Source organism: Pipra filicauda, unplaced genomic scaffold (genome assembly GCF_003945595.2).
Source record: "Pipra filicauda isolate LSUMZ 115617 unplaced genomic scaffold, ASM394559v2 scaffold19_size4547281_pilon, whole genome shotgun sequence".
Lineage (NCBI taxonomy): Eukaryota > Metazoa > Chordata > Aves > Passeriformes > Pipridae > Pipra > Pipra filicauda.
Genome location: NW_024104309.1, coordinates 4,198,654 through 4,223,507, shown reverse-complemented (window position 1 = coordinate 4,223,507; position 24,854 = coordinate 4,198,654). Strand labels below are relative to the sequence as shown.

Genomic DNA, 24,854 nt, shown 5'->3' with positions numbered 1-24,854 from the left:
AGGTGGAAGATCCCTGTGTTCACGCCATGAACTTCAGGTAGATGCTCAGCCCAAATTCAGCTCACAGTTGTAGACTCAATGGTTCATTCCTCAGCTTTTTGTTACATAGTTTATCAGAGAAGACTAAAAGGTGACTTTCAACATGACAGTCCGTGTCTTGGTAAGTTGCTGGGCTTTTCCTCCAGCCCCCAAATCAGCAAGTTGACTAAAAGGGAAGTGCAACAACTGCAGTGCAGACCATCACCTTTCACAGTGTTCCTCAGCTCCCAAGGTTTTTTTGTTTTCTTTGCTGTGGTGCAGTGCTAATGCACCAATTCAAGTGAGGATCACTCCCAGCTTCTAAGATACTGTTTCCTTGGAGCAGCAAGTCCTTGTTAATGATGGCTGCATAGATGGACTAACTCCATTTTGGAAGCAGTGATGTCTCTCAAAGGCTGATGCACCGTTGGGATCCAGTGTAGAACAAATCAGGTTCCTTCTTTGCTTCCTAAAACATGGTAAAGGATTACAGTGTGTTAATGGAGAGTAACTATTCAGTATCCTCATAATGCTGATAAAGTTCAAGGGTTTAAATTGGTTGCTAGAAATATGTACCCTCTGTCCAAACATTAATTTAAATTAACTTGGGCTGTCTGGAGGTATTAATTGCAGTGTACGCAGTCCCTCCACTGAGGCTGGTCTTTCTTTGTCTTCACCCTCATTCTGAGATACCAGACACCCTTGAGGACAATACAAAAGCACAAACAACGTCATGAAAAACAAGCAGTGCAATACTCCAAATACCTCATCTATTGCGTACAATTTCACCCCAGTAAAAGAAAATAGTTCCATCTTCCACAGGAAAAACTTGCACACAACAGTTGTTTCTGAATCAGAGGGAGCTGTTAGTTCCTAAAGAGATGCCTGGAGAAATTTTTTTGGCAGACTGAAATTCCATGTAACGGGTCTCTGTGCTCAGTTGGTCACATTCTCTTCTTTGCAAAGCTTGAGTTTGTTTCTTCAGACAAAGCATTTCCTTCTATTAATTCACTTCTAAGATGAGGAAACAAGAGGCAGGAGGGTTATGTGGCTCTGTGCCTGTCAGTGGCAGCACTCACCCTAGTACCCAAAATAACACCTCCTCCTCAATCACTGACTTACCAGGGATATGGGGGCAGGATTTTTAACATGAATGTTAATGTTTGGCGTTATTGGATTTATAATTGTAAAAGACTACATCTTTTTTTTTTCTCATATTTCTTTACTTTTTCCTTGACTTGTTTTGGTTAATGCTTCATGCACTGCAAAATTCAGACAATCTAGAGAAGCTCTTGGTTCTCTGTACAAGATCATGTGTACATTTCTACCAACCTCAGTGATCTCTTACTATTTGAAGTTACCCGTAGACTTTTGCTGGGCTATTACTGTCTGAAAAGTAATGAGGAATCTGTTATTTTTCCTGGAATTCACTTGATGTTGACTATTAATTGAGGGATTTTGTTCATATATAACCCAATTATATTGTCTGGAGCTCATCTGCCCCAGCTCTGAGCAACAGAGAAAGTCAAGGAAGAGCAAGACACAGACGGATGAGCAAAGGTGACATCAAAACTCAGTGCCCACGGCTTAACCAAGGTCTTCTCTCTGTGGTAGCAACTGACAGGAGGGGAAAATGAAACCTAAAATCCAAGAGGTCTCTGGTGGACCTTGGATACTTAGTGCTCTGTATGTCAGGGCTGCTGGGGCTGGGCTGCTCTTTCCACCTTCTGGCAGTGAGAAGAGTTTCCCTTTCTGAACTGCAGGATTCCCAGTTTCTGTCTCAAAGGGTTAGGCAGGGACATTTTGCCTTAGGACAGGGCTAAATTAGCCCTCCTGTGTTTCAGACTGATGCCATTTTGGAAAGGAAATTCCGTACAGGATGAAGGAAAGACAAACATTCCTGGTAGTCCCTCATGCTTTGGTCTGTTCTTGTGAGCACACACACCGTGTATGAGAATTTGGTCATAGAATCCTGTGTTTGGGGTTGGAAGTGACCCTAAAGATTATCTCCTGCCCTGGACAGGGACACCTCCCACTAGACCAGATTGCTCCAAGCCCCATCCAACCCGGCCTTGAACACTTCTAGGGATGGGGCAACCACAATTTATGTGGATATAAGAAGGTAAACAGCTTATCCCATCCACTCTATGTGATGGAATTCTCTGATGTGCAATTCTCCACGGAGGCAGGAATTCCAGAGCAAAAGTCTTTTGTCTTGGCAGATATTGTGGGATATTTTTTCCCTTCCCCTTTGGAGAAGAACATCCCTTTCTCAGTGTGCAGAATTGGTCTTTGCTTCTCAGGATCTCCATCTGTGTAAAGCACAACAGCACATTTCTGTCAAGGGTCACAATCTTACCCACATGGGATTCACTTGGTGTGTGCACAGAGCCTGACTAAATCCACTGAGGTTACTCACACGTATATATTTGGAGATTTGGGGGCCTGGCATTCCCTGTGTAAACACACACAAACAGGAAAGCAGAATAATTATATGCAGCTGGAAATCAGTGGCTCCTGCAAGGGGAAGAATTAGTGTCCTCAGTATGTGGGAAACATTCACACAATGCAAACAGATGGAGTGGGGTGAATTAGCACTCCTGCTTTTGGACACTTCCTGGGTTACTATTAATAGCTCCCTGGTTTAGATCAAGGCACAGCCTATGCAGGGTAGCAGTGACTTGGAATTAACTGCTAGAACGTGTCCTATGCTTTGAAGTTCCAAAATAGTGGGTTTTTTTAACTCCCCATTCTCTACCCCTCTTTCCGTTGTGATGACCCCAAATACAGCACGTTTGGAGAGACTGGTAGTAATGACCTGTTTGGATGGGAAGGTGGATGTTACACTTTTCCAACCGTCTTCTGAATCATCATTAGGGATGAGTTTTAGCCTTTCTGAAGGAAAAGTTGGTACTATACAGGGCAGGACAGACTGAGAGCCCAGTGGTGTCCCTGCAGGCAGGACCGCGGTGGTCAGTGGTGTCCTCAGTGCCATGCAGGGTGGGTATGTCAGTGGCCAAAGAGACCCAGATGTGCCACGCAGACCCGTAACACCCAGTGAGGTCTTGAGCTATGCCAGGGGAGGTTCAGGTTGGACATCAGGAGGAATTTCTTCACAGAAGGGGTGATCAGACATCGGAAGGGGCTGCCCAGGGAGGTGGTGCAGTCCCCATCCCTGGAGGCGCTTAAGACTGGACATGGCACTCAGTGCCATGGTCTAATTGACAAGGTGGTGTTTGGTCACAGGTTGGGCTCGATGATCTCAGAAGTCTTTTCCAACCCAATTGGTTCAGTGGTTCTGTGAGGTGCCCCCAAGGGCCAGCACACACGGGACCCCTGCTGCAGTTTTGGGTGAGGGCCGGGATGAGCTGCTGGGCGGCGTGAGCCGGCTGAGGAGCCTTTTTCCCAAACCACCAGCAGATCTTCATCAGTGCCGGGAACAACCCCACACCCCCTCCGTTGTCACATGGGAATAAAGCGGCGCTCAGTGGAGCCCGTCCGAGCCCGGCGGAGGTCAGAGGGACGGGGTCGGGAACGGGGACGGTCCCTCCCCGCCGCGCCGGGCCCGCCCGCCCCGCCGTATATCTGCGAGGAGCGGCCCCTGCCCGCGGAGGGGGAGGAGGCGGGCGGGCGCGGCGAGCGCCGGGGGTGGGAGCTGCGCGGGCTGCGCCGCGCGGGTGCGCGGCTCGGCGGAGCATTACGGCGGCCGAGCGCTGGCCGGGCCGGCAGCGCGGAGCCCCAGCGCGGCCATGGCCGAGCGCCGCGCCTTCGCGCAGAAGATCAGCAGGTACCGGGGCCGCGCCGGCTCGGGGGGGGACGGGCCCGCCCGGGGGGCCCCGCCGCCGCCGCGCCCCGGGGCTCACGGGCCCGGCGCGGCCCGCGGGCACCCGCGCCCTGCCGGCCTCCGGGGCGCCGGGCAGGGTCCGCCCCGGCGGGGCCGCGGGGCCGCCGCGCCCCCCGCCCGAAACACAGGGCCGGGAGCGGGCGCGGTGACCGCCGAGCGCGGGGCCGCCCCCCCGGGGCAGCTCCGCCGGGGAAGCGGGGGAGGGAAAAAAAAAAAAAAAAAAAAAGGAGGAAAAGAGCCGTGGAATTCCGCTCCCGCTAACAAAGGCGGGCCGGGCGCTTTGTGCAGCCCCTCTCGCCGCACAATGGGCGCTTTCCTGCCGGCCCCGGCCGCTTCCCGGCCCCGCACCTGGAGCACCGACCTCCTCCCTGGCTGTAAAATGGAGAGGGAGCTCCCTCGGAGCGACGTCCTTTTGTGTGAGAGCGGAGCTGGCTCGCGGTGGCACAGCCCCTTGGACACGGCAGAGACTCGCGGGGTTCAGCATCCTCGGATTTTCCAAAGTTCTGTTGTATTTTTAAAGAGGAGAATTTATAGTAAATTACCTGGTAATAGCAGGTTTCTGCAGGGGTGTGTTCCAATTTAGGCGTGTGGTTCCAGGTGGGAACGCAGTTTTTCTGTTTTCACGTGTGACCAGGTAGCCTTGGGTGACTGTGGTCCCTCTCCTGCCTGTGACTGGCAGTGGAGTGAAAGTGAGAACCATCAGTTTTGTCTGTGCTGTTCAGGAGGCTGTGGACAGTAGTGAAAGCAGTATCATTCATGCCATTGAGTGAGAAACTGTAGGTACAAATAGTTGCAGTTACAGAAGCTGTGATGGAAAAGGGTCATGGACAAAGAAATAGGTCAAAGGAAAAGGCTGGGTAGGAGGTAGAGGAGTGACATCAGTCCCACTCCACTCGTGATCAGGAGACAGGGCTGAAAACATTGTTCTTCTCTCCTGGTTCTCTGCAGATTTTGGTGTGCACTAGCCAGGGGTTAACGTGACAGATCAAGGAATGGGGAGAGATGGATTTGCTGCCAGACCTGCTTTTTGATTGTAGTCATAGAAATGGTCACATGAGAGACAAGGCTAGAAGTGAGAGCGTCAGAGTGTGGCAGGAAGTTAAATAAAATGGCCCTGGGGTGATCACTGTGGTGCTCAGTGTTCCCGCCCGGCGCAGCGAGTTCATGGGGCTGTAGCACAGATGCGCCAACTCTGAGCACCTTTTGGGCTCCCCCAGTCCACTCCATGTGTTCTCAAACCAGCCAAGGGGCAGCAGTGTGTGTATGTGGGCAGAGGTGGGCCTTGTGACACGTGTGGTTCACCTGTGGCTGCAGAAGGACCCGGGTGGTCTGCAATGAGGCAGCTGCATCTTCAACTCTTTCTTTTACACTTATTTGTAAGATTGTTGTATTTCTCTCTGGGATTTCCCATGTTGTAGTGTCATATTCTGAGAAACCTCAAGTTCCTGGTGCATGGGCTGCACGTGCAGTGCTTGTGAAGGCAAAAACTTGAGATGTTGTACCCAGAGGTGCCCAGAGTGGGCTGTTGCCTTTCTCAGGCTGTCACAGGATATGCTGCTGTGACTGTTACTATTTCAGAGGATAAGGGATTTGAACAAGCAGCATATGGAAGTCCCAGGAGCTGTGTTGGTGGCTGCTGGAAGCCCTCCTCAGTTCCATTGTTTAAAGGAGAATAGATCTGTCCCATTTTCACACTCTGCCCTCCGGTTTGGCTTACTCATGGAGGTAGACATAGTATTTGTCTTATTCACAGGAAATAAGAATAAGACGTGGCTTATTCTTGGTGCTGCTCTTGGTTTGCCTGATAGTCTGTGCTTCAAGTGGGATGTAATTCAGATCCGTGAAATTCCTTTAGTCCTACCTACCAAACAGCTGCAAGTTTCTAAATTGGTTGTTACTTAGAGGTAGAAAAAGAAACATGAGATGGGCTGTCCGGTTCCTTGGAAGGAGCAAGGATGTGGTCTCACAGCTCTGATTTACCAGCTTTCTTTAATGTACTGCACTTCAAGGGTCCTCTCAGAATGCCGGTGCTGTGCCATGCCTGGTCATTGCATCTGAGTCTTTAAATACTGGGGAGGGGCTATCAGTGATTGCCCCAACAGTTTCAAAATATCTTTTTAATACTGTCTTTTACAAGGTATCTTCATGATTAGGTCCTGCTGGGTTTTCTGTTAGAAGGCTTTAAAGCAGAACAGGTTTTTAGCCTGACCTTTGGCCATCACAGGTACTTTACTGATTCTTCAGTTTGTGTGGTGTTTGGGGGACTTGAGGAGGGTTAGCGAGAGGCAGGATCCACACTGGCAGAAGTAAAGTTCACTCATTAAGAAGTTTCAATAAAAAATGAACAAGCACTGTGTTGTTCTTGAGGGGCAGGTTCATAAAATCCCGGACTGGTTTGAGTTGGAAAAGACCTTAAAGATTATCTTGTTCCACCCCCTGCCGTGGGCAGGGACACCTTACACTGTCCCAGGTTGCTCCAAGCCCCGTCCAACCTGGCCTTGGACACTTCCAGGGATGGGGCAGCCACAGCTCCTCTGGGCAACCTGTGCCAGGGCCTCCCCACCCTCACAGGGAAGCATTTCTTCCCAATATCCTGTCTAACCCTGCCCTCTGGCAGTTTAAAGCTGCTCTTAGCAGGACTGGGTGTTCTGTGCTGTGTCTGGCGCCTCTGGGGTTGTTCTGCACTGTCCCCACCAAGCACTCACCCCGTCACCTGCGTCCTGTTCACATTCCCAGTTGCATTATCCCAGTACATTTCCTGGGTATGGGGCCGCTTGGCAGAGAAATGGAATGTGGAAGCCCCACCACCAGAAAGGTCAGTTCTGTGTTCCTGAATGTCCTGGTAATTGAAGCATGCTGTATCACAGCACTCCAGTCTTTCCAGGGGCAGGCAGAGGAGAAGGTGTGCATGTTCTTTTAGAGTTCAAATACAGAAAAAGAAGAAAAATCGCCATTTAAACATCACACAACAAACGCATATTGGACAAACTCATGTAACCTTTCATCCAAGCCGCTGACTTAGTGCCTTGTTGTTGCTCTTGGACCATCCTGAGATTGGGTTATCTGGGGAATCCAGAACTGCTTCTTTGGTCAGACCATCACCATTTTGGAAGTGTTTTGCCTTGAAAAGAGTTTTGTTTTTCCTTTACTGATTCCACAGTTAAAGAGGATTCCTCTGACTTGGAACAACACACCTGGCTTACCCTCTGCTTTGCTGCGTGTTTCAGCCTCACACAAAGCCCACAGTGTTATTTTTGTTTTTACCACTGCTCTGCATTCTCTTGCTGAGAATTTTCAGTTTTCCTGTCCCCAGCTCTCCATGGAGTCTGGAGAAAACTGTTTTCACCTCATGGGTCCAGCCCCTTTTGAGGTGATTCTGTGTGAACAGGAACCCCACAGTGCCGTGAGGTGCTGCTGCCTGGGGTTGGGAAGGTCTTCAGCAGAGCCCTGGCTGACAGACATTGAGTGATTTGGAAATTCCCCATCATCCAGGGCTCTTACGTTGTAAATGGACAGATTTTTGGAGCAGACACAGCTCCTTGTCTTTATGGATTTGAATTGAGGGGAAAACACTTATGGCACTACATTCAGAATGAGCAGTTTATTTCTGCTGCAGCTCCCTTTACACCGATGGAGTGCTGGAAAAGGGGACTTGGGAAGGCCAAATTTACATTTATGTTCATTTAGAGCCCTTTTGCATTGCCTGTAGGATGTGCTGGGGAGGCTGACAGCCACCTTTGCCCAGCCCCAGGTGTGAAACCTGCACCCACTGAAACCAAGAACAGATCTGTCACTGTCTTCCAGGAGCACCCAATCGGGACAGAAACCTTGTGGTCACAGCAGGATATTCATCACAACTTATTCTCTTCCCACATCCAGGTGCCATTTGCAGTCACAACACTGTCATGGATAAGTGAAGGGATTTTTAAGCAGAAATTTCAGAGCAGCCCTTTCCCATTCTCTCCCAAAGTCACATTGGCTGGCCCTGTTCAGCCACTCTGGATGTCTCATGTGGGAGTCGCTGGCGCTCTGGGAAGCCCAAGAAAATCCCTGACTGCTTAAAGCAAGGGAGAAGGCAGGGACAACATTTGGTCTCCAGGGCTGTGCTACAGAGCTGCTTCCTTCTGTGGTTGGGTTTTTTTAGTGCAAGATGTGACTTTGGTCTCCTGCGGAATCCAGTCCTGTCGTGATTTTCCCAGTTGGGTATCTTGGGAGCTCATTCCCTTCACTGCAGCCCAGGGGTGATGTTTCAGCCTCAATAATCAAATATTATCAGAAGAACACCACAGGCAGCATTGCGTGGTGTTTTCCGTTTTAATCAATGGTAAAGAAAAAGGGAATATCTTATTGCTCATCTGTGTTAATTTAAGAACCCACACGTACCCGGCAGCAGTCAGGATCAGGCTGGGTATTTCCTCAGCTGTAAATCAAACCCTTTTCACTCCAAGGGGAGGGAGTTCACTGGGAAGGAAACAGGACCTCGGGTTTAGGAGGAAGGATAAATCCAGGGCAGAGTTCTCCCTGGAGCAGGTTCCCTCATCAAGTACGACTCTTACCTGGTGACTCACCTGCATGGAGCAGGGCTGGAGGCAGGAAAGCCCAGGTGGAGCACGTAGGGACAGAGGGACAGGTCATCTCACTGCAGTGGCAGCACAGACACAGGCAGCCAGTGCCACGGGGCTTTGGGAATTCACATCCAAGCTCACTGACTGAGTATGGTAGGACAGATGCCTCCAGCCACGTGCAGTTTTACACAGCTGAGCAGAGGGTGATGCTTTCACTTTAAAAAGCAAACTGTGTGTAAATACAGTTTGCTTTACTCTGCTCTGAGGGAGAACAAGCAGCTTTGGTTGCACAGATGCCTCACTGTGCCAGGCTGTCTTTCTCAAGAGGCAAAGGGTCCTTGAGTGTGCAGTGCCTGCACGTGACACACAAGATGAAGAACAGGCAGGAGTGACAGTTTTACAATTTGCATTGCTTTTTCCAAGTGGGGAGGGCTGTGGAGAAGAGAGGCTTCCTCAAATCACTCAGTGGGTGATCCCAAGGCTGTGTCCTGACCCACCTTTGCTGTGAAAGGGAAGAGATCTTAACTTTGGTTTGCAAAACCAGACAGGTCTTGGGGAGCCTTTTTTTTGGGAAGGCAGAAAAAACAATTTCCAGTGCATGGCTTAAGCTAAAAAAAAATTAAAAAAAAAGGAACAATTTTTGGTTCTGACCAGGCAGGCCACATAGAAACAGAAATCATTTCTGCGTGTAGTAAAGAACTATGGGAGTGCAAACAAATGGTTTCATTTTGGTATATTTGCAGCTCAGAGTACTTTCAGAATGACCAGTTTTGTTTTCCTTTAGAAGCCAGTTCCAAGGGGAATTTTTTTCCTCTTCCTTGTGGATTTTTTTTTTCTGTGTGAACCAATGCACACACAATAATTAACCAGTGAAGAAGGTCAGAAAGGAAGTGACTGGGGAAGATGTACTTTAAACATTTCAACATTCGAGAGGCTGTGGGCTGTAATTAACTGGAATGTTTGTCTGAGGATCCCAGGTTATGTGTTGAATATTGGATAGTTATTAAGGAGACAGGTTTTTATTTGTCCTTTTAATTATCAAAGCTTTAATGGCTCTTCTGCTCTACCAAATTGATTTTTTTTTTCTGATTGGGTTTGGTGTAACATCAGCATTTCTTCTGGTTAAAAATGGTGTTCGGGATTATAGTATAGCATGAACTACTAGTCATGAATAGTTTGTCATGGACATGGTTTGGGCTGGAAGAGACCTTAAAGTTCATCTCATTCCAACCCTCTGCCATGGGCAGGGGCAATTTCCACTAGACCAGGTGGTATTAGTTTTAGGGAAACTGGGAACCTCTGTGATGAAGCACTAAGGAAACAGCCCTAAAAGTAGTCAGCTGAGGTGTTTTCTCAATAGGAAAATTCTCATTTGGTTGTACAAAGGTTCTGCTTCTTGTCTGGAGTGAGTGATCAGGATGAAGCACACCTGCTAAAAGGTGTGATTGCCAACTGAAACAAACACAGGAGAGCCATCAGGGTGATCAAAGGAGCCCAAAGCTTGTTGCAGGCTCTGCCATTGCTCAGAAGGAAGGCTGGGAGGGGATACCTGGCAAGTGGGAAGGAGTGGGAGGAGAGCTATTGAACCTGATAATGTTGGCACAAAACCAAATGGGTATAGGTTACACATAAATACATTTAGTGATCAGATTACATTAGAAGATGGTTGGTAAATGTCAGACATGATGCTTTCCAGTAGGGAAATGGGGTCCAATACCTTTGTGAGTGCAGTGATACAGAAAGGAAGAAATGTGAGCTGTGGATTAGACTGCAGGCAGGCTTGGAATAAGTAGTAGTAAGTCCTACAGACTCCACTCAGGAATTTTGAGGTTTAGACAGTATGTATTTGCTTCACATGGGGAGAGGTTTGATTGGTACTTGTGGAGAGGCAGGAGTGCTTAAGACTTGAGAGTGATGATGGTATCTTGGTGAAACCTATTGGTTTCTGACTTTCTGTGGTCGCGCTTCAGGGCAACTTTTAATATCCAGTGAGGTTATTAATGAGGCAGCAACATGGTTGATCAGTGCCAGCCTTTTGTTGTGCCACCTTTCTTCCCCTATTGCACCAAACGCCCTTCTCAGCCGTGGTGATGTCGGGCAGCGCAGTCACAGCCGTGCAAACTCACAGTGCCCCTGAGCAACAGGGATTGCAGCTGGGCTTGTTTCTGCTTCAAGTTGGAGTGTATTGACAGGCTGTGCCTCAAACACAGCACAGCTCCCAGCTGAGCCCAACGGGCAGGAGAAGGAAGGATGGAGAGCCCTTCCGGGGTCTGTCCCAGAGCACGTCTTGGGTTCATGAGGAGCAGGCACTGAGTAACACGGCCAGGCACGGCTGTGGTCTCACGGCTGAGGACAGATTTCCTCTTCTAGCTGTACTTTCCATCTGGAAACGTCTCTTGAAAATGGGGAAGGATTGGTAGTTTTTCCTGTGTTGCGCTGTGTGGCGAAATGTGGGTTTTGATTTTTCCTGCCAGGGCTCTCTCGCTGTGCATCATCAGGAGTGACACAAAACACACCGAGTGAGAGTCTGCTTTAAAGCAGAGCCTGTCTGCAACCGGAGGGCAAACTTTTAAATCATCAGCCACACATGCACAGTGCTTTCCGTGCCAAGCAGCCATTTAGTACATTCCAAATTTTCCTACAAATGCCAGCAGCACGTGTGGTTTGTCCTCACGTGTGTGTCTGTGAGTGTGGGTGTGCACGTGGTGGGAGCAGGGGGATGGTTTTTCCTTGATATTGTCTGTCACCAGCAGGAGCTGCTTGGTCCGTTTTCAGAAGCCACCCTTCAGAAGTGAAAACATCAGCTCCTGTGGATAAAGGCAAACACGAAGGAAATGAATTCTTGCAGCCAGAATACATAAAACTATTTTTTTTCCTTCTGCAGTCCACCTTTTTAAAAAGACAAATTAATGCTTCCTCTGGCTAATCTTATGCCCATCCTCTGGCCTGAGGAAACATCTGCTCTCTGTGGTAGCCTTGGTTGTCCCAGCTAGTTCCCTCTTAGAGTTCCCTTCTCTTCCATGGACAGCAGTTGCCTCCAGCTGCCTCCATTCCTGCCCACCAGCAATCCCAAAACCAGGAGCCTACCCCTATGTCAAGGTTTTGCTCAGGGGCAGTTTAACCATCTGCTTGACAGGATTTTAGCAGCTTGTTCCCCTGGTGAGATCAGGAGGGAGTCTCTCAGCCGTGATGCTGTTCCTACAAAGATCACTGATACAGCAGAAAATAATCACCTGTGTCCTTGCAGCCTCTTCATCTGTCTTATGGACTGGTTAGTGTCTCTTTGGAGATGGTAATTCCTTCTGGGAGCCAGAGTGGATGGCAGTGCTGCAATGTGGTGAATGATGATTGAGGAGTGGGTTCGTTACAAATAAATTTGTTTTGTCTCCTAGAGAGCAGCACTCTCATCACGGTGAGGTCCTGTAGGTAGTCAGCAGATTTTCAGCAAAACACTTTTTTGTGGAAGGAATATGGTGTTTTGGTGTGCTTTTGGAACAAAAATCATTTCCACCATACTCAGAAGCTTTGCTATCCCTGCTGAGAGGAGCTGCAGCTTCCTGCTGGGCTACAGGATGGATGTCTGGATGGCTGTGGTAGGGCTGGACCTGTGGCTCTTTAAGACAGTCCTTGACCATCAGATTTCCCTTTCTGTTGTGCTCTTCCTTATTCTTCCTTCCTCCTTCAGGTGGTTTTACCTACCTCTTGTGTTTTCAGCCTTAGCAGTGACAGTGTGGTGTTTTGGGGAAAGTAGAAAACCCCGAGGGATACTGTGGATTTCACCCTTCAGGTATGAAAGGGCTGCTCTGTGTTTTTCCTTCCTGGTGAGAAAATTGCCCAGTGATGGGAATTCCGCTGGCAGAGACCACAAGGCAGTGTGACCTGCTAGCCAGTGTCTCCTCTGCTAAACACCATAGTCCCACCTTTACCTTTCCTATATGGAAAAGGAAACACTTTTTTGTATGACCCAGTCATTTCTTTCCTGGTCCCTTGTCTAACTGTGACTGCAAAACCCAAAAATAAGCAAGGATTGAAAATGCAGAGTAAAGGAGCAGCTGTGTGACCAGGTTTGGAACTGTTAAGGGGTGAGGAGAGCTCTTGGTAGGAACTGGAAAGAGCCTGCTGGGAACAAGTTAATTTGTGCTTAGGGTCTCGGGCGTTTTATTGCCACGGATGTGCACAAAAGAGCAGCTCACAAAAGGAAAAAAAAATTAATTACTGTTAAGAATGTGTACATATGAGAGTTTTGTGATTCCTGGGAATTCATTATGCAGGATCTGTTCTTACTGGCCGATGACACCCTCGTTCCAACCAGCGCACTGCTTTCATTCCAGCAGCACCGTGAAGCATATCTGATATATCATCCTCATCGTGAGTCTTTTACAGAGATAATGTTGTCCCTGTCTTGTTCCAGAACTGTGGCTGCAGAGGTCAGGAAGCAGATCTCGGGACAGTATGGAGGCTCTCCACAGCTCCTCAAAAACCTCAACGTCGGAGGCAGCGTCTCTCATCACACCACTGTAAGTAATGTCTGGAACATGGAGGGCTGGAGAAGGTCTGCACAGTTATTCTGGTTACCATTTGGAAAGAAATTGCAGCGCTGACAGGTTGTTGACCTGAATGGTTCTGATAACAGAGGAAAATAATTCCATGCAAAACCCACTACTTTTGGAGGTCTCTGTGTTGCAAATCAGTTGGCATGGGAATCTGTGTTTCTGCAGAATCTTTGTAGGACAAGGAGCTCCCTTGATCAGATGTTAGCCTGGACTGGGCATTAAATTCCATGTGTGTGTGGTTCTCTCCGTGGAGAGCTCTTTGCAAGCTCGTGCACTCGGGCTGCTGTTTTCCTGTCTTTCTTGTCACTCTTGAGAGTGGGACCACAGCAACTCATCTACTCTTCTGAGGTATTTTAAATGTTACTTTGCAAGTTGAATGTGGTTATTCCTCAGGAATGTGTATTTACTTACAAGTTTACAGTCCACTTTCAAGAATAGCTAAAATTTAGGTTACATTGTCAGAATCACCCTTTCCGAAGTCAAATTTTCATGCATGACCTACCAGTAACCCTCGAAATTTATTGTGGTAAACATTCCAAGAGCGCAGCAAACTTTTTCAGACTGGAACTGTATTTTTGGAAGTGTTTGATTTGAGTTGTTACTTTGGGTCATAGCAGTTTCTTTTGCAGCAGTCAACTTGGAAAATAAATATTACAGCATCTCGTTTTCTTCCAAGACGGATGACTAGGTCAGGCAGGGCTGGAAATATGCCCTGCATTTAATAGTCTGTACAGGTGTTGAGAGTTTACAGGAGTTCTTCTCTTTGGAGAAGGGTCCTGTAATTTCCTCAGTTGATGTTCTGCTCTGTGTCCAATGTAATGTGTTAAACCTTTCTCCTGTGGAGCACAGACGTGTCCTCGGAGCTGATGTAACCTCAAAAGGGATCTCCACATTGACCTCTGGCTTAGAAGAATGACTTCACTACAGGCAGAGACTTTGAGGAGATCCGGCTGTGCCAGAGGCATGGGGGATTGAGGAGGGCTGGAACTCCTGTCATGTCCTGTGCATCAGCTGTGTGAGCACAGCTCACACAGGGAGAGCAGGAGGCTGGTTTTGCCCAGCGTGGTGGGGAGTGAGCACAGAGAGGAGGTTAATGAGAGCGGTGTGTCCAGCTAATGCCTTATCACAGCAGCTCTGCTGGGCTCTGGAGTCATAATGCAAAGCCCTGACTTGGCAGTTCTGGATGGTCTTTTGCATAATCCAGCATTAGAATAGGGAGGAACCTGTGCTATTAGCAGTGTAGGACTGGCTGGAGCACTCAGGGTCATTGAATCCACTTCCCTGCAGCAGTGGATAGCTGAGGAATGCAGGCTGGCTTTTGAGGACCCATTGGATGTCCATCCCATAAGCTTCTGTGTATCTCATGTGTGGTTTCACCTTGGGACAAGTTGTCTGAATTGCCTTTCTACTCCCCACTGCTTCCAGAAAGTGAGATCCCTTCTGTGAACCTCTCCAAGCTGCTCCTCACCCAGCCATGTTTTTGATCACTGTTTTTCCTTTTATCACCTCCTTTTGCTCTGATTTGTCTCTTCCACTTTTTCTTCCTATTTCTAAGGTTTTTCCATTCTACTGTCATCAAAAATGTTCATGCTCAAGGCTTTGGCCCTGTTGATCTTCCCATGTAATTCCTAATGCAGGATCAGATTTGCTGGTCACAGTGCTGCTCACTTCTGGTAGCTCTCATTATCCCATTGCCGTGGTGTTTTCTGGTAAATATATGCAAGAATCTATAAAAATGCTGGAAAAGGTCATGCTGTCTGGAAGCAGGCTCTGAGCCTCTCCTGTCAAACTGCATCGTGTGATGGCTGCTGCGATAAGCTCCTAGTTTGTCATATTAAATTCGGTGCTGAGCAGAGATGCTGTGCAGAAGCACGATTAACACAGAGTGATGGTTTGTAGGAGATAGTCTGGAGGAAAAGTCTACTTAGTTAAGTCATGAGTCTATATCCCGAGGCTGCATAATACGACAGAGATTCGCTTGTCTGAATTTTGGGTTAATTTCCCTCCCTTAGGCATCTGTCAGAATCTGCTGGGCCTGCCTGTCCTGGTTTAATAATCAGCATTATGCAGAGGGAAAGCATTGCTGCTGTGAAGCTGTGCTTGCTCTGGAAAGGTTCAGCTTTGTGTAGCCACACTGGTTTGAAAGCCTAAAGTAGGGTGCGTGGTATGGGAGTAAATAGGAAATTCATGCTAAAATGTGCGGATACTTAGTGTTGTGTGATTGGGTTTCACCTGAGTGTGTCCACAGTGGCAGCACATTGCACTGCTGAGTGCACAACATGGAACTGGAGACTCCAGCCTGCCAGATCTCAAGGAGTGTTTGGACAATGCTCAGTCACATGGTGGGATTCCTGGGGCTGTCCTGTGCAGGGACAGGAGTTGGACTTGGATGATCCTTGTAAGTCCCTTCCAACTCAGAATACTCCATGATTCTATGACTCCAAATGACAGTGCAGATGTGGTCTCTCGTACCCATCTTGCTCATTGTGGTGAGATAATTCTGGTCCAGGTAGGGTCAGCGCTGATTCCCTGTTGACAGTTGCCACCAGCAGCTGCTTTTGGTAGTTTGTCTGAGAGTCTTTGTTACAGGGAGTCCAACAAAGACATTTTATGGAGAAATGGATGTTTTTGTGAATGAAGAGCCTTCAGCACCGTGCTTGGTTGGGCCTTTTGTTTCTTGTCCACTGAAGCCAGTGCAGGGACGTTCCTCACTCCACAGATGTGCCTGTGGCTGAACCTGGGAAAAATGCAAAAGCCTGTCAGCTGAAATTTAGCAAGTCTCTTCCTTTTCGCCTCACAAGCAGCAGACAGAATGTTGCCAGAAGTGTTTCTAATTTGGTATCTGGTAGAGCTGGGGAGAAGACACTGCTTTCAAATGAGTTTATTATTGTCAGCCTCCACCCTTCTGCCACTTTAGGAGCAGCTGATTTTAATTGCACATTCCTCAAACCCCAGACACAGGTCCAAGGCCTCCGAAGGCTTTTCCTGTGTAACCTAACGTGCCGAGCTGGGACTCCTGGCAGGACGCAGTCCCTGCAGCTCTGAGCTTTTATTTTTGCAACCCAGAACAGAAGGCACTGACAGTTTTTGTTGATGAGAAGTAGGAGCTGGCGAACTCTGAGAGTTATGTGAGGGAGGGTTTATTTTTTGAAGTTACTTCTGCAAGTCTCTCTAAACCCACTTGTGAAGGGAGTGTGCATTTGCACCTTACTGTTTGTGCTCTGGGTTGTGAGCCATGTGCTGTGCTCATCTTGGATGCCTCCAGAGGTTCAGTATTCCCTCGTGGGAGCTGGTGCTTCTCACCATGAATCCCCACTGACTGAATGCACTGAAAGCAGAGAGGCTGCACTTCCTTTCAGAGAATTCCCCAGCATCTTGCAGGATGGGAAATTTGCTTTGTTTGTTTGATGAACCGGACTGTTTACTATGGGCCATTATAATCCCTCCTGACTAACCACTTTCTTTTCTTTCCAAGTTTGCTTTTTCTGTTGAGCAGCTCCTTGTGGTACCTGTTAACTCTGTCAGCTCACCCTGTATTACAGCCATCATTTCTTTCCCTTCTGGATGCTGCAGCATGGCCAAAGCCTGACTGTTCTCTGTGGATTTCTGCAGTAGTTTTACCTGGATAAAGCTGGACTGTGGATTGTCAGAGCTTAGCAGTGTTACTGAGGAAGCTAAAGCTTTCTCTGAGTCTTGGTGGGCACACCTTGGTTTGATGTTTGAAGTCTACTTCTTGTGCTACTTTGAATCACAGAAACACAGAATGGTTTGGGTTGGAAAGGACCTTAAAGCTCATCCAGTTCTAATCCCTTGCCATGGACACGGACACCTTCCACTAGACTGGGTTGCTCCAAGCCCTGTCCAGCTTGGCCTTGGGCACTTCCAGGGATGGGGCAGCCACAATTTATGTGGTGTAGGAAGAGCAGAGTTTTGATTTGTATCTGCAAATAGACTTGTAGTCCATTTTTTCCGTGCATGTGCTGTCCTTTCATGAGGGTAGATGATACTGGCAAAGGACAGAAAATAATCGTTGGGTGTCAGGACCTCTCTTCAGTTGGAGCCCAGCTGTTTCTTTGTCTTGTTCTGCATTCAGCAACTTTTGTTTCTTAATGATATTTTTATTTTTAAGTTAGATAAAGACTTATAAAATCTTAGATTTTTTTTTCACTTTTGAGTGCCAAAGATAATCATTGAGATGTTTTTTGTTATTGTCCAAAACCTGATTATTTTTCTTTCCTAAAAAAAGAAAATTTCCTCAATTTTTAAAAATCTTCAGATGTCTTATTTTTTCAATTTCTTTAGATCTTTAGAGGTGTATTTCAATGGCTGAATGTGGCACTCAGTGCTGTGGTTTAGTTGACAAGATGGTGTTTAGTCAAAGGTTAGACACAATGATCTTGGAGGGCTTTTCCAACCTTAACGATTCTGTGATTTTAATTAGAAGAGCAGCTTTTCATAAAACTTGCAGATAAGCAGAGTGAATGTATACTCAGTTGTTTGACAGAAAAATCACAGCTGTTTCCAAAGGATTGGGGGTAATATTTCCCGTCTGTTGATGTACATTACAGCATAGTTGAATGTTAGTATGTAAAGAAACACTGTTAGAAGAGGTACTGATTAGTCTGGGAATAAAGGGGTCTGGATTCGTGGATGTGATGTGATCTGACCACGTCTGCTCTCAGCACTCTATTTTCTCCCTGCAAAATGAAGGTGCTGACATTTACATATCTTTGTAAAGCACTGCTGGGTTTATGGGCATTATCTGGGCTAATTGAAGCTTTGTCTTGGATTTATTGGATGTCAGACTTTGGCTGTGTGTTCAAAGATAGCATCTAATTATTCAGTAAGAGAATATAGGTTCCTTTGTATATTTTCATTGTTTATTTTAACATAATTTAAAAGAAGAAGAAAAGATAATTTGTGCAAGTGAATGGGAAGCACAGCAAGGGAAAACATGACAGTATCTCATGTGGCAGAGGAAAGGGCGTTTTGAAGTGTTCAGAGCCAAGTAATTTTATCACCAAAATCACTAAAATGAAAAGGAAAACGAGCCAAGTCTTAATGCTGTCCCAGAGCTGATGAAGGCTTAATAGTGACTCCCATTATATGTATTTCCTGGAGGTTTTGCCCTGCCTTGCTGAATGGTCTGTCCTCATCAGACAAGGGAGGATGGGAGAGGCATTCACATCCTCTTCCCTGCTCCTCCCATTGGGGGTTGCTCACAGTTAACTCTGCTCTGAGGCAGGCATTTGCTTCAGGAAATTAAAACTGCTCCCTACTGTTGCTAAAACCAGCAGTGAGCCATATTGCAGAGGTGTTTTAGATGTTAAGTTGGTGAGTGGTGTCCACTGAAAGGTTGTTCAGTGTCTGCAATAACTTAAACAGTTTATATATTAACAGAGATAAATAATCTTAACTAAATGTTATTTTACCAAGTAATTTCGGTTACTTAAATCAAGTATTTGTGACAGGCCTTTTAATAAATAGGTTGGGACAGCTGGGAGTGTTCAGCTTGGAGAAGATTCTGTGGAGACCTCAGAGCCCCTTCCAGTGCCTAAAAGGGCTCCAAGAGAGCTAGAGAGGGGCTTCGAACAAGGGCCTGAAGGGACAGGACAAGGGGAATGGCTTCCCACTGACAAAGGTTAGATGTTGGGAAGGAATTCTTGGCTGTGAGAGTGGTGAGGCCCTGGCACAGGTTGCCCAGAGAAGCTGCGGCTGTCCTATCCCTGGAAGTGTCCAAGGCCACTAAAGGGCACAGGCAGCTCTACGTGACACCAGTGCCGGCATCCTCCTGTGTCTTGTGGTTAATCCATCCATGCAGTGGATAAATTGTCCGTGGATAATTGAGATGTGACTGTGCCAAGTATTTCCCACTCAGAGGAGCACCCATGCTCGTGGTTACCACGGTTCAGAGGCACCATGGTTTGCCTGTGTGAACCCCAAGGGCCCAGAGGGGTCCATCTCCATGGAGTGTGTCTGCCAAAAGTGGGAAGTCTGTGATTTTTCTGCAGTCTCTGGTCAAACTGTTTGGCTTTTTCATTTCTTCATTGTTGTCTCAGCTTCTGCTCTCAGTTTTGTCACAATTTATCAGAGGACAACTCTTTGAGATCAGTCTCAGCACTTGTGTTTTCTGTATCAAAGTCTTCATGTTCTTCAAACACTCTTGGTGAAATTACACAATTCTTAGTCATCAAGGATCTTGTCTTTCTTCTTACCCATCCTTGGAGGCATAACTCATGTCTTTCTGGGTTTGGTAAGAAATTGCTTTAGTATTCCCAGATAACTAATTAATCTCTGATTAATATTAATATTTCTATACCCAAATGGCTTCTTACATTAACAACCAGTTATCATAGCAAATAACCTGGCAATATTTGTACATAAAGCATCTCACTGGTTTTGGGACTGGCTGTTACCAGTTACATGTAGGATCCCTCCTTACGTTGATATATTTACAAATATTTCATAGAACCCCAGAATGGTTTGGGTTGGAAGGAAGCTTAAAGCTCACCTCATTCCACCCCCTGCCATGGGCAGGGACACCTTCCGCTAGACCAGGTTGCTCCAAGCCCGTCCAACCTGGCCTCGGACACTTCCAGGGATGGGACATCCATTTCCTTTTATTAGACACTTTTTCTAATTCAAGCATTATGATAGTGCCTGAATTTGACACACAGTGCAGTTCTCACAGTCTGTAAAAAAAATCCAGAAGTTAATACTGAATATTTTCAGGTCTTAAAAATGGAGGCTTCAGATAATTTCTAAAACAAGTTTTGCCTTAACAAAGAACACGTACAGCAATTTTGAGGCACGTTTGCAATTTGAAATGAAGGACTTTCATCAGCTATTTTCTGTAGTAATTACATCTCTCAGAACAGCATGCAAAAGAAGGAATAAGAGCCAGAGCAAAGCAGGAGATAGGGAACTACATTCCAGAGGCGGTGGGGAGGTAATGACTGCACTTATGGCTGGGGAGGTGTCATCCTTGGTGAGGGCTGGGAGCTGTCTGTGGTTGATGGAAAGTAGAGATTGCCTAGGAATCTCCGTGGTTCATTTGAATATTTTCACATATTATAAATGCAGCCAGAAAATTAAATGCAGAAGTTCTCTGTGCTCAACAGTCACCAGGCTTTTGAAATGAGGAGTATGTGTTTTCTGAAATGCAGGGGTGTCAGTAGACAGATGTGATTCTTTGAATTTGGATCCATTTGGATTATTTTTGGAGTGTTTAGTTGAAAGAAAATGTAATTTATGCAAGTAAGACATGTTTTTTAATTACTTAAGCATTGTCAACGTTAATATTGCACTGCTCATGTTTCAAAACCTCTTAGACTGACTTGCCTGTAGTTCACACTTAAAAATAAATCTGATGCCTCTGTTTAGCAGATATATTTCACAAACCATTACCTTCTTTAACCTGCCTGCAAATTTTGTGGGTTTTTTTAGCATATTTCCTGTATTCTCAGATTATGCTGAATTTTCCCTAAGGTACATCAGCTTTGACTCCTGTTCCCTGAGATACCAGTATCCCTTTAAGGGTGACAGGATTTTGCCACAACAAGAACAGGCCATCTGCATTCCTGACTGCTCAGCAAGGGAAGTGACTGTTTGCCCTGGAGACCCAGAGATAGCTGAGAGAAGGCTGGGGCTCATCTTTGAAATGTTAATCTGCTGCTTCTGTCCTTCCAGGATTTTGCCCAGGGAGTCAGTGGGTGGGAAGTTGGTATTAATTTAGAATTTGAAGCTTCGGTGCAATCTGTTGCAGTTTTAGCACGTTATAAATTGTTTAATATTTAAGGAGGTCTTGAAGCTAAGATGGAACTTTGTCCTGATTTCAAAATTGGCAAGAAATACCACTCTGATTTTGAAGAAGTGCCTGGCTGCCAAGTAAAAATAGTAGTCAGGATCCTCTGTGTGATGAGGAACTCTGCAAGGTTAATTTTTCAAGGTCCCTTATCACATCCTTGCAGGGAGTTTTACTCCTACACAGAGGCAGGAGGTACAACCTTCCAGTCTTTGCCATTGTGATTTTACAGGGCCCCAGACTGTGCTGTGATCCTCACAGAGGCTGGGTCTCTGCCTTTGGGAATTAGGCATCTCCTTTGAGATAAAAGGAAAATTGGGCTTCGATTGGGCCACAAGCAACTTGGATTCAAACCCTTATTCTGCCAGATGCATCCTGCCATGCTGTCATATCATAACCTCTTAAAATGCTGGTGTGGTTCCCTGTGAGATAAAGCATCTTGTGAGGGCAGAGGTGAGGGAGGGAGAAGGAAATGTGAGGGAATGTTGTTTTTCATGGCTGTGCTGGCATACACAAGCTGGAAAAGTCTGCAAAATCATAGCTGGGATTTGAGTGTGTGGCTTAGAGCATGTCCCACAAGACCACTCATGATGGTCAGGACATGTGTGAGTTGGGCAACAAATTCTGCGACAGGCTCTAGAAATACCAGCTATGCCCGGCTGTTTGTGTAGGAAGGGATAGGTTAAAGTCCTTCAGGCAAAAATCGGAATGCCTATGGACATCAGGGCTCTGTGTTCAGTCAGGCCCTTTTTCTGCCCTAGTTGTTACTGAGATCCCATTCTGAGCTGCTGTGCAGCGCCCAGGAGAGCAGCCCTGGGGTCCTCAGGTCCCTGCACAGGTGTACTTGGCTCAGTAAGGCAGGAAATGAGGGAGAGGCTGCTCAGGCTGTTCTCAGGAATGCCATGTCAGAGCAGGTCTCATCCCAATTTGCCTTTGCTTCTGTGGTGGGGCGGAATAAGCTATGAGCTTTGCAGTGTGGTGCCCTGGGTGTAGCTTTCCCTCCACATTATCCCTTTGCTACCTTGGGATGCTTGGCCAAGGTAAATGGAGGTTTGTGCTACCCTCCATGGAGTGATGCTACATCCTCTCACAGAGGCTTCTGCCCCTCTTGCCAGATTTGTGCAGGTGCTTCTTTTGTAAGTGATGATGATGATGATACAGGTAGGTGCTCAAAAGAAGGCAATAAATAGGAGAGAGACATGTGCACTAAAGCTACAGCAAAATACAATGTTTGCTGTCTGGAGAAGGGCAAAGTCGATAGGAAACGAGATTTTATTTTCCAGCTTTTAAGGGGATGTAACAGTGAAGAATAACACAACCTTAAAGAAGAAAGCTTGAGTGTCCCTGTTGCAGGAGAGTTGTAAACCTTTGAAATAGAGGTTTGTAGTGCAGCTGCTGAGAGCCATAACTGCAACTACACGGGTGCACCTGTGGACACTGTGAATTAAATAGTCTATGGAAGCCAAATCAAGCAGGCTGGTGTCTTAGTTAACTGATGGAATGTGTGTCTATGGTCAGGTTAAGGACATACCTTTGCAGGATTGTTATTTGAAAGTGATGGGTTTGATTTGGGGTAGTTGGGCTGTGTAAGTCTGAAAAAGAGAGTCCTATTTGACTTCTTCTGTATTTTCAGTTTATCAGGACTGTGATAAACACAGTGTTTATGTTGGCAGGGAACAGGTTATGCCCCTCTTACTCATATTGAGCTGCCCTTTCTCTCTGTGTAGTCCTGTTCATTTTAATAGCTCCAGAATAGTGCTTGCCCTCAGTGAGGTGGCAGTGTCATCATGGGATAAAGACCAAGTGAAATCTCTAAGGAATTGTCTGAAAGGTTGTCCAAAATTTCATCTGTAATTACAGCCCACACAAAATCAAAGAGTATGTTTTAAAAGAGCAGCAGTTCTGGGAGCAGGTTTCCTTTGCATATTTTTAGCATGTATTTGCCATTAATTTAGGTTATTCCATAGTCCTGTTTGGGAAGATGCTCAGGACTTTTGCACGTTATGGTTTCTGGAGGGTATTAATAAACTTCTTGGATGAAACAGACACCTTGGCAAGGATTTCTTATGGTAACACTCCAGTATTCTGGGGAGATCTCATTGAGGCCTTTCAGTACTTGTAGAGGGCTTATAAAAGAGAAGGCGAGTGGCTTTTTACATAGGCAGATAGTGGTAGGACAAGGGGGAATGGTTTTGAACTGAATGAGGAGAAATTTAGGTGAGATATTAGGAAGAAATTCTTCCCTGTGAGGGTGGTGAGGCCCCGGCACGGGTTGCCCAGAGAAGCTGTGGTTGCCCCATCCCTGGATGTGTTCAAGGCCAGGTTGGACAGAGTTTGGAGCAACCTGGTCTAGTGGAAGGTGTCCCTGCCCATGGCAGGTTGGAATAAAATCGGCTTTAAGGTCCCTTCCAATACAAAACACTCCGGGATGATCAGCCAGGTGGTAGATGGGCTGCACATTTGCAAATACTTGACTGGAATTGTCCTTCTGCCTTTGGAAGTCCAATGAAGAAGAACTGGCTGTATTTTGTGGAAGAGGCACCTCCTTTTGTTGGTTCCCAGGAGCTGTCAGGAGGAATTGAAAAGGCTTTTTCTGGGAGCAGGACGAAGATTGCTTTCTGCAGCCTGCCAGCAAGCAGGGCTGTGGGAGAGCACAGCTTTATCCTCCTCAGCTGTTCCCCGTTTCAGCTGCAGCAGATTTGAAACCTTTTAATGTGCAGCTGACGGGGACTTGCTATTTTTTGATAACTGAGATCGGCTGTACAAAGTATGATGGTCCAAACAAGCCAGGGGAATCAGCTGTTGAGTGCCTGTCCACGTTTTTCCTGAGGAGGTAAGCTGGGCTGGGGAGTTGGAGGTGAGATGGCAGAGCAGGTTCTACTCCTCCATCAGTGGGATGTTGAGTTTGGGTAACCTGGTCTTTATCTGAACTTGTCCAACTCCTTCAGTGTGCACGTTCCATCTGATGGGTTCGTGTGGCAATTTCGGGTGACTGATGCTTTGGTAACATAGGAATAGACCCTGGTGTGCTGTGTGTGTCCTTGTTCCCATCCACACCTGCAGGGTGATGCAGGAGCGTGAAGCAAGACAGGGAAAAGGTTAAGCCATCGGCAGCAGGAGCCATGAGAGGAGCTCTCGTGGTTCCATTCACACACGGAGAAACCATTTAGGTTCATTTTCTTCTTGGTGCATTTATTCATCCTTCTTTCCTCCTCCTCCTCTTTCATCACTTTTCCCCCCACAAATATCCAAAGCCTAAAATAATGTGCTTGCCTTTTACGTGCCAATAGTCTGACACCAAGTAGTTCCTCTTCATACCCATGAATTTATGTTTGGCCTGTTTACTCAGGTGCTAGACAGTATTTCTGGCTGCACAGATGGTGAGTCTAACACGGGCCTCTGGGTTTGACTTTTATGTTTGTTTACATCTTCATGGTACAATAGTTACCAAAGGGACAAACTGGAAGATTGTGAAGTGTAACCTTGGGCCTAATCCTGAGATGGTTGAAGGGCTTGGAAACCCCTGGAGCGCATGGATAGCCCCTAAGCACCACCTGCCTTTCTGTATCCGGTAATTTTTAGCTAGCATAGCCAGTTCATTCATCTCTTGTCCAGTGCTCTTGTTGGACAAGTGAAATTTGAGATGTGAAATGCCAGGAATGAGGAAACATGGTGGTTTTCTGGCAGTGACAATCTCTGCCCTATGTTTGCTGGGCCCTTTGTGTTTCCCTCAGCTCTGTGTTAATACAGGTTATTTTTCCTTGTCTTTCTGTAGTTTCCTTCTATTTATTGGGATGAGTGGAGTGGAAAGATTGGAGGGAATGAGGGAGAGGTTCCTCTGTGTTAGAGAATCACAGGTAAATGAGTTTGTGCAAATTCAAACACAACACTTGCACGGGCAGCTCAGCGTTGGAAGGTGCCTCAGCGTTGGAGCTGCCAGTGTGGAAGGGAGGTCGGCAGGGGGAGTGAAAGTAAGACTTCAAATGTTATTCCTCAGGGATAAACTGTCACCCCTCAGTGATCTCGTGCCAAATGGAGCTGGTCTGTCTGTTTGTAAGGAACAGGCTGAG

The 24,854-nt window shown here is 46.8% G+C and overlaps 1 protein-coding gene across 12 annotated transcripts in view; it reads left to right on the top strand.

Moving 5' to 3' along the window:
• The first annotated feature begins 3,689 nt into the window (after positions 1-3,689).
• The window catches only part of DOCK7 (dedicator of cytokinesis 7), a 96,062-nt gene continuing 74,897 nt past the window's right edge, over positions 3,690-24,854 (top strand). For all 12 annotated transcript variants that reach the window (XM_027748771.2, XM_027748770.2, XM_027748767.2 and 9 more), the window contains exons 1-2: positions 3,690-3,805; positions 12,839-12,944. In XM_027748771.2, the coding sequence (XP_027604572.1) occupies positions 3,768-3,805; positions 12,839-12,944 (144 nt within the window). In that variant the 5' untranslated portion in view covers positions 3,690-3,767. The remainder of the gene's footprint in view (positions 3,806-12,838; positions 12,945-24,854) is intronic.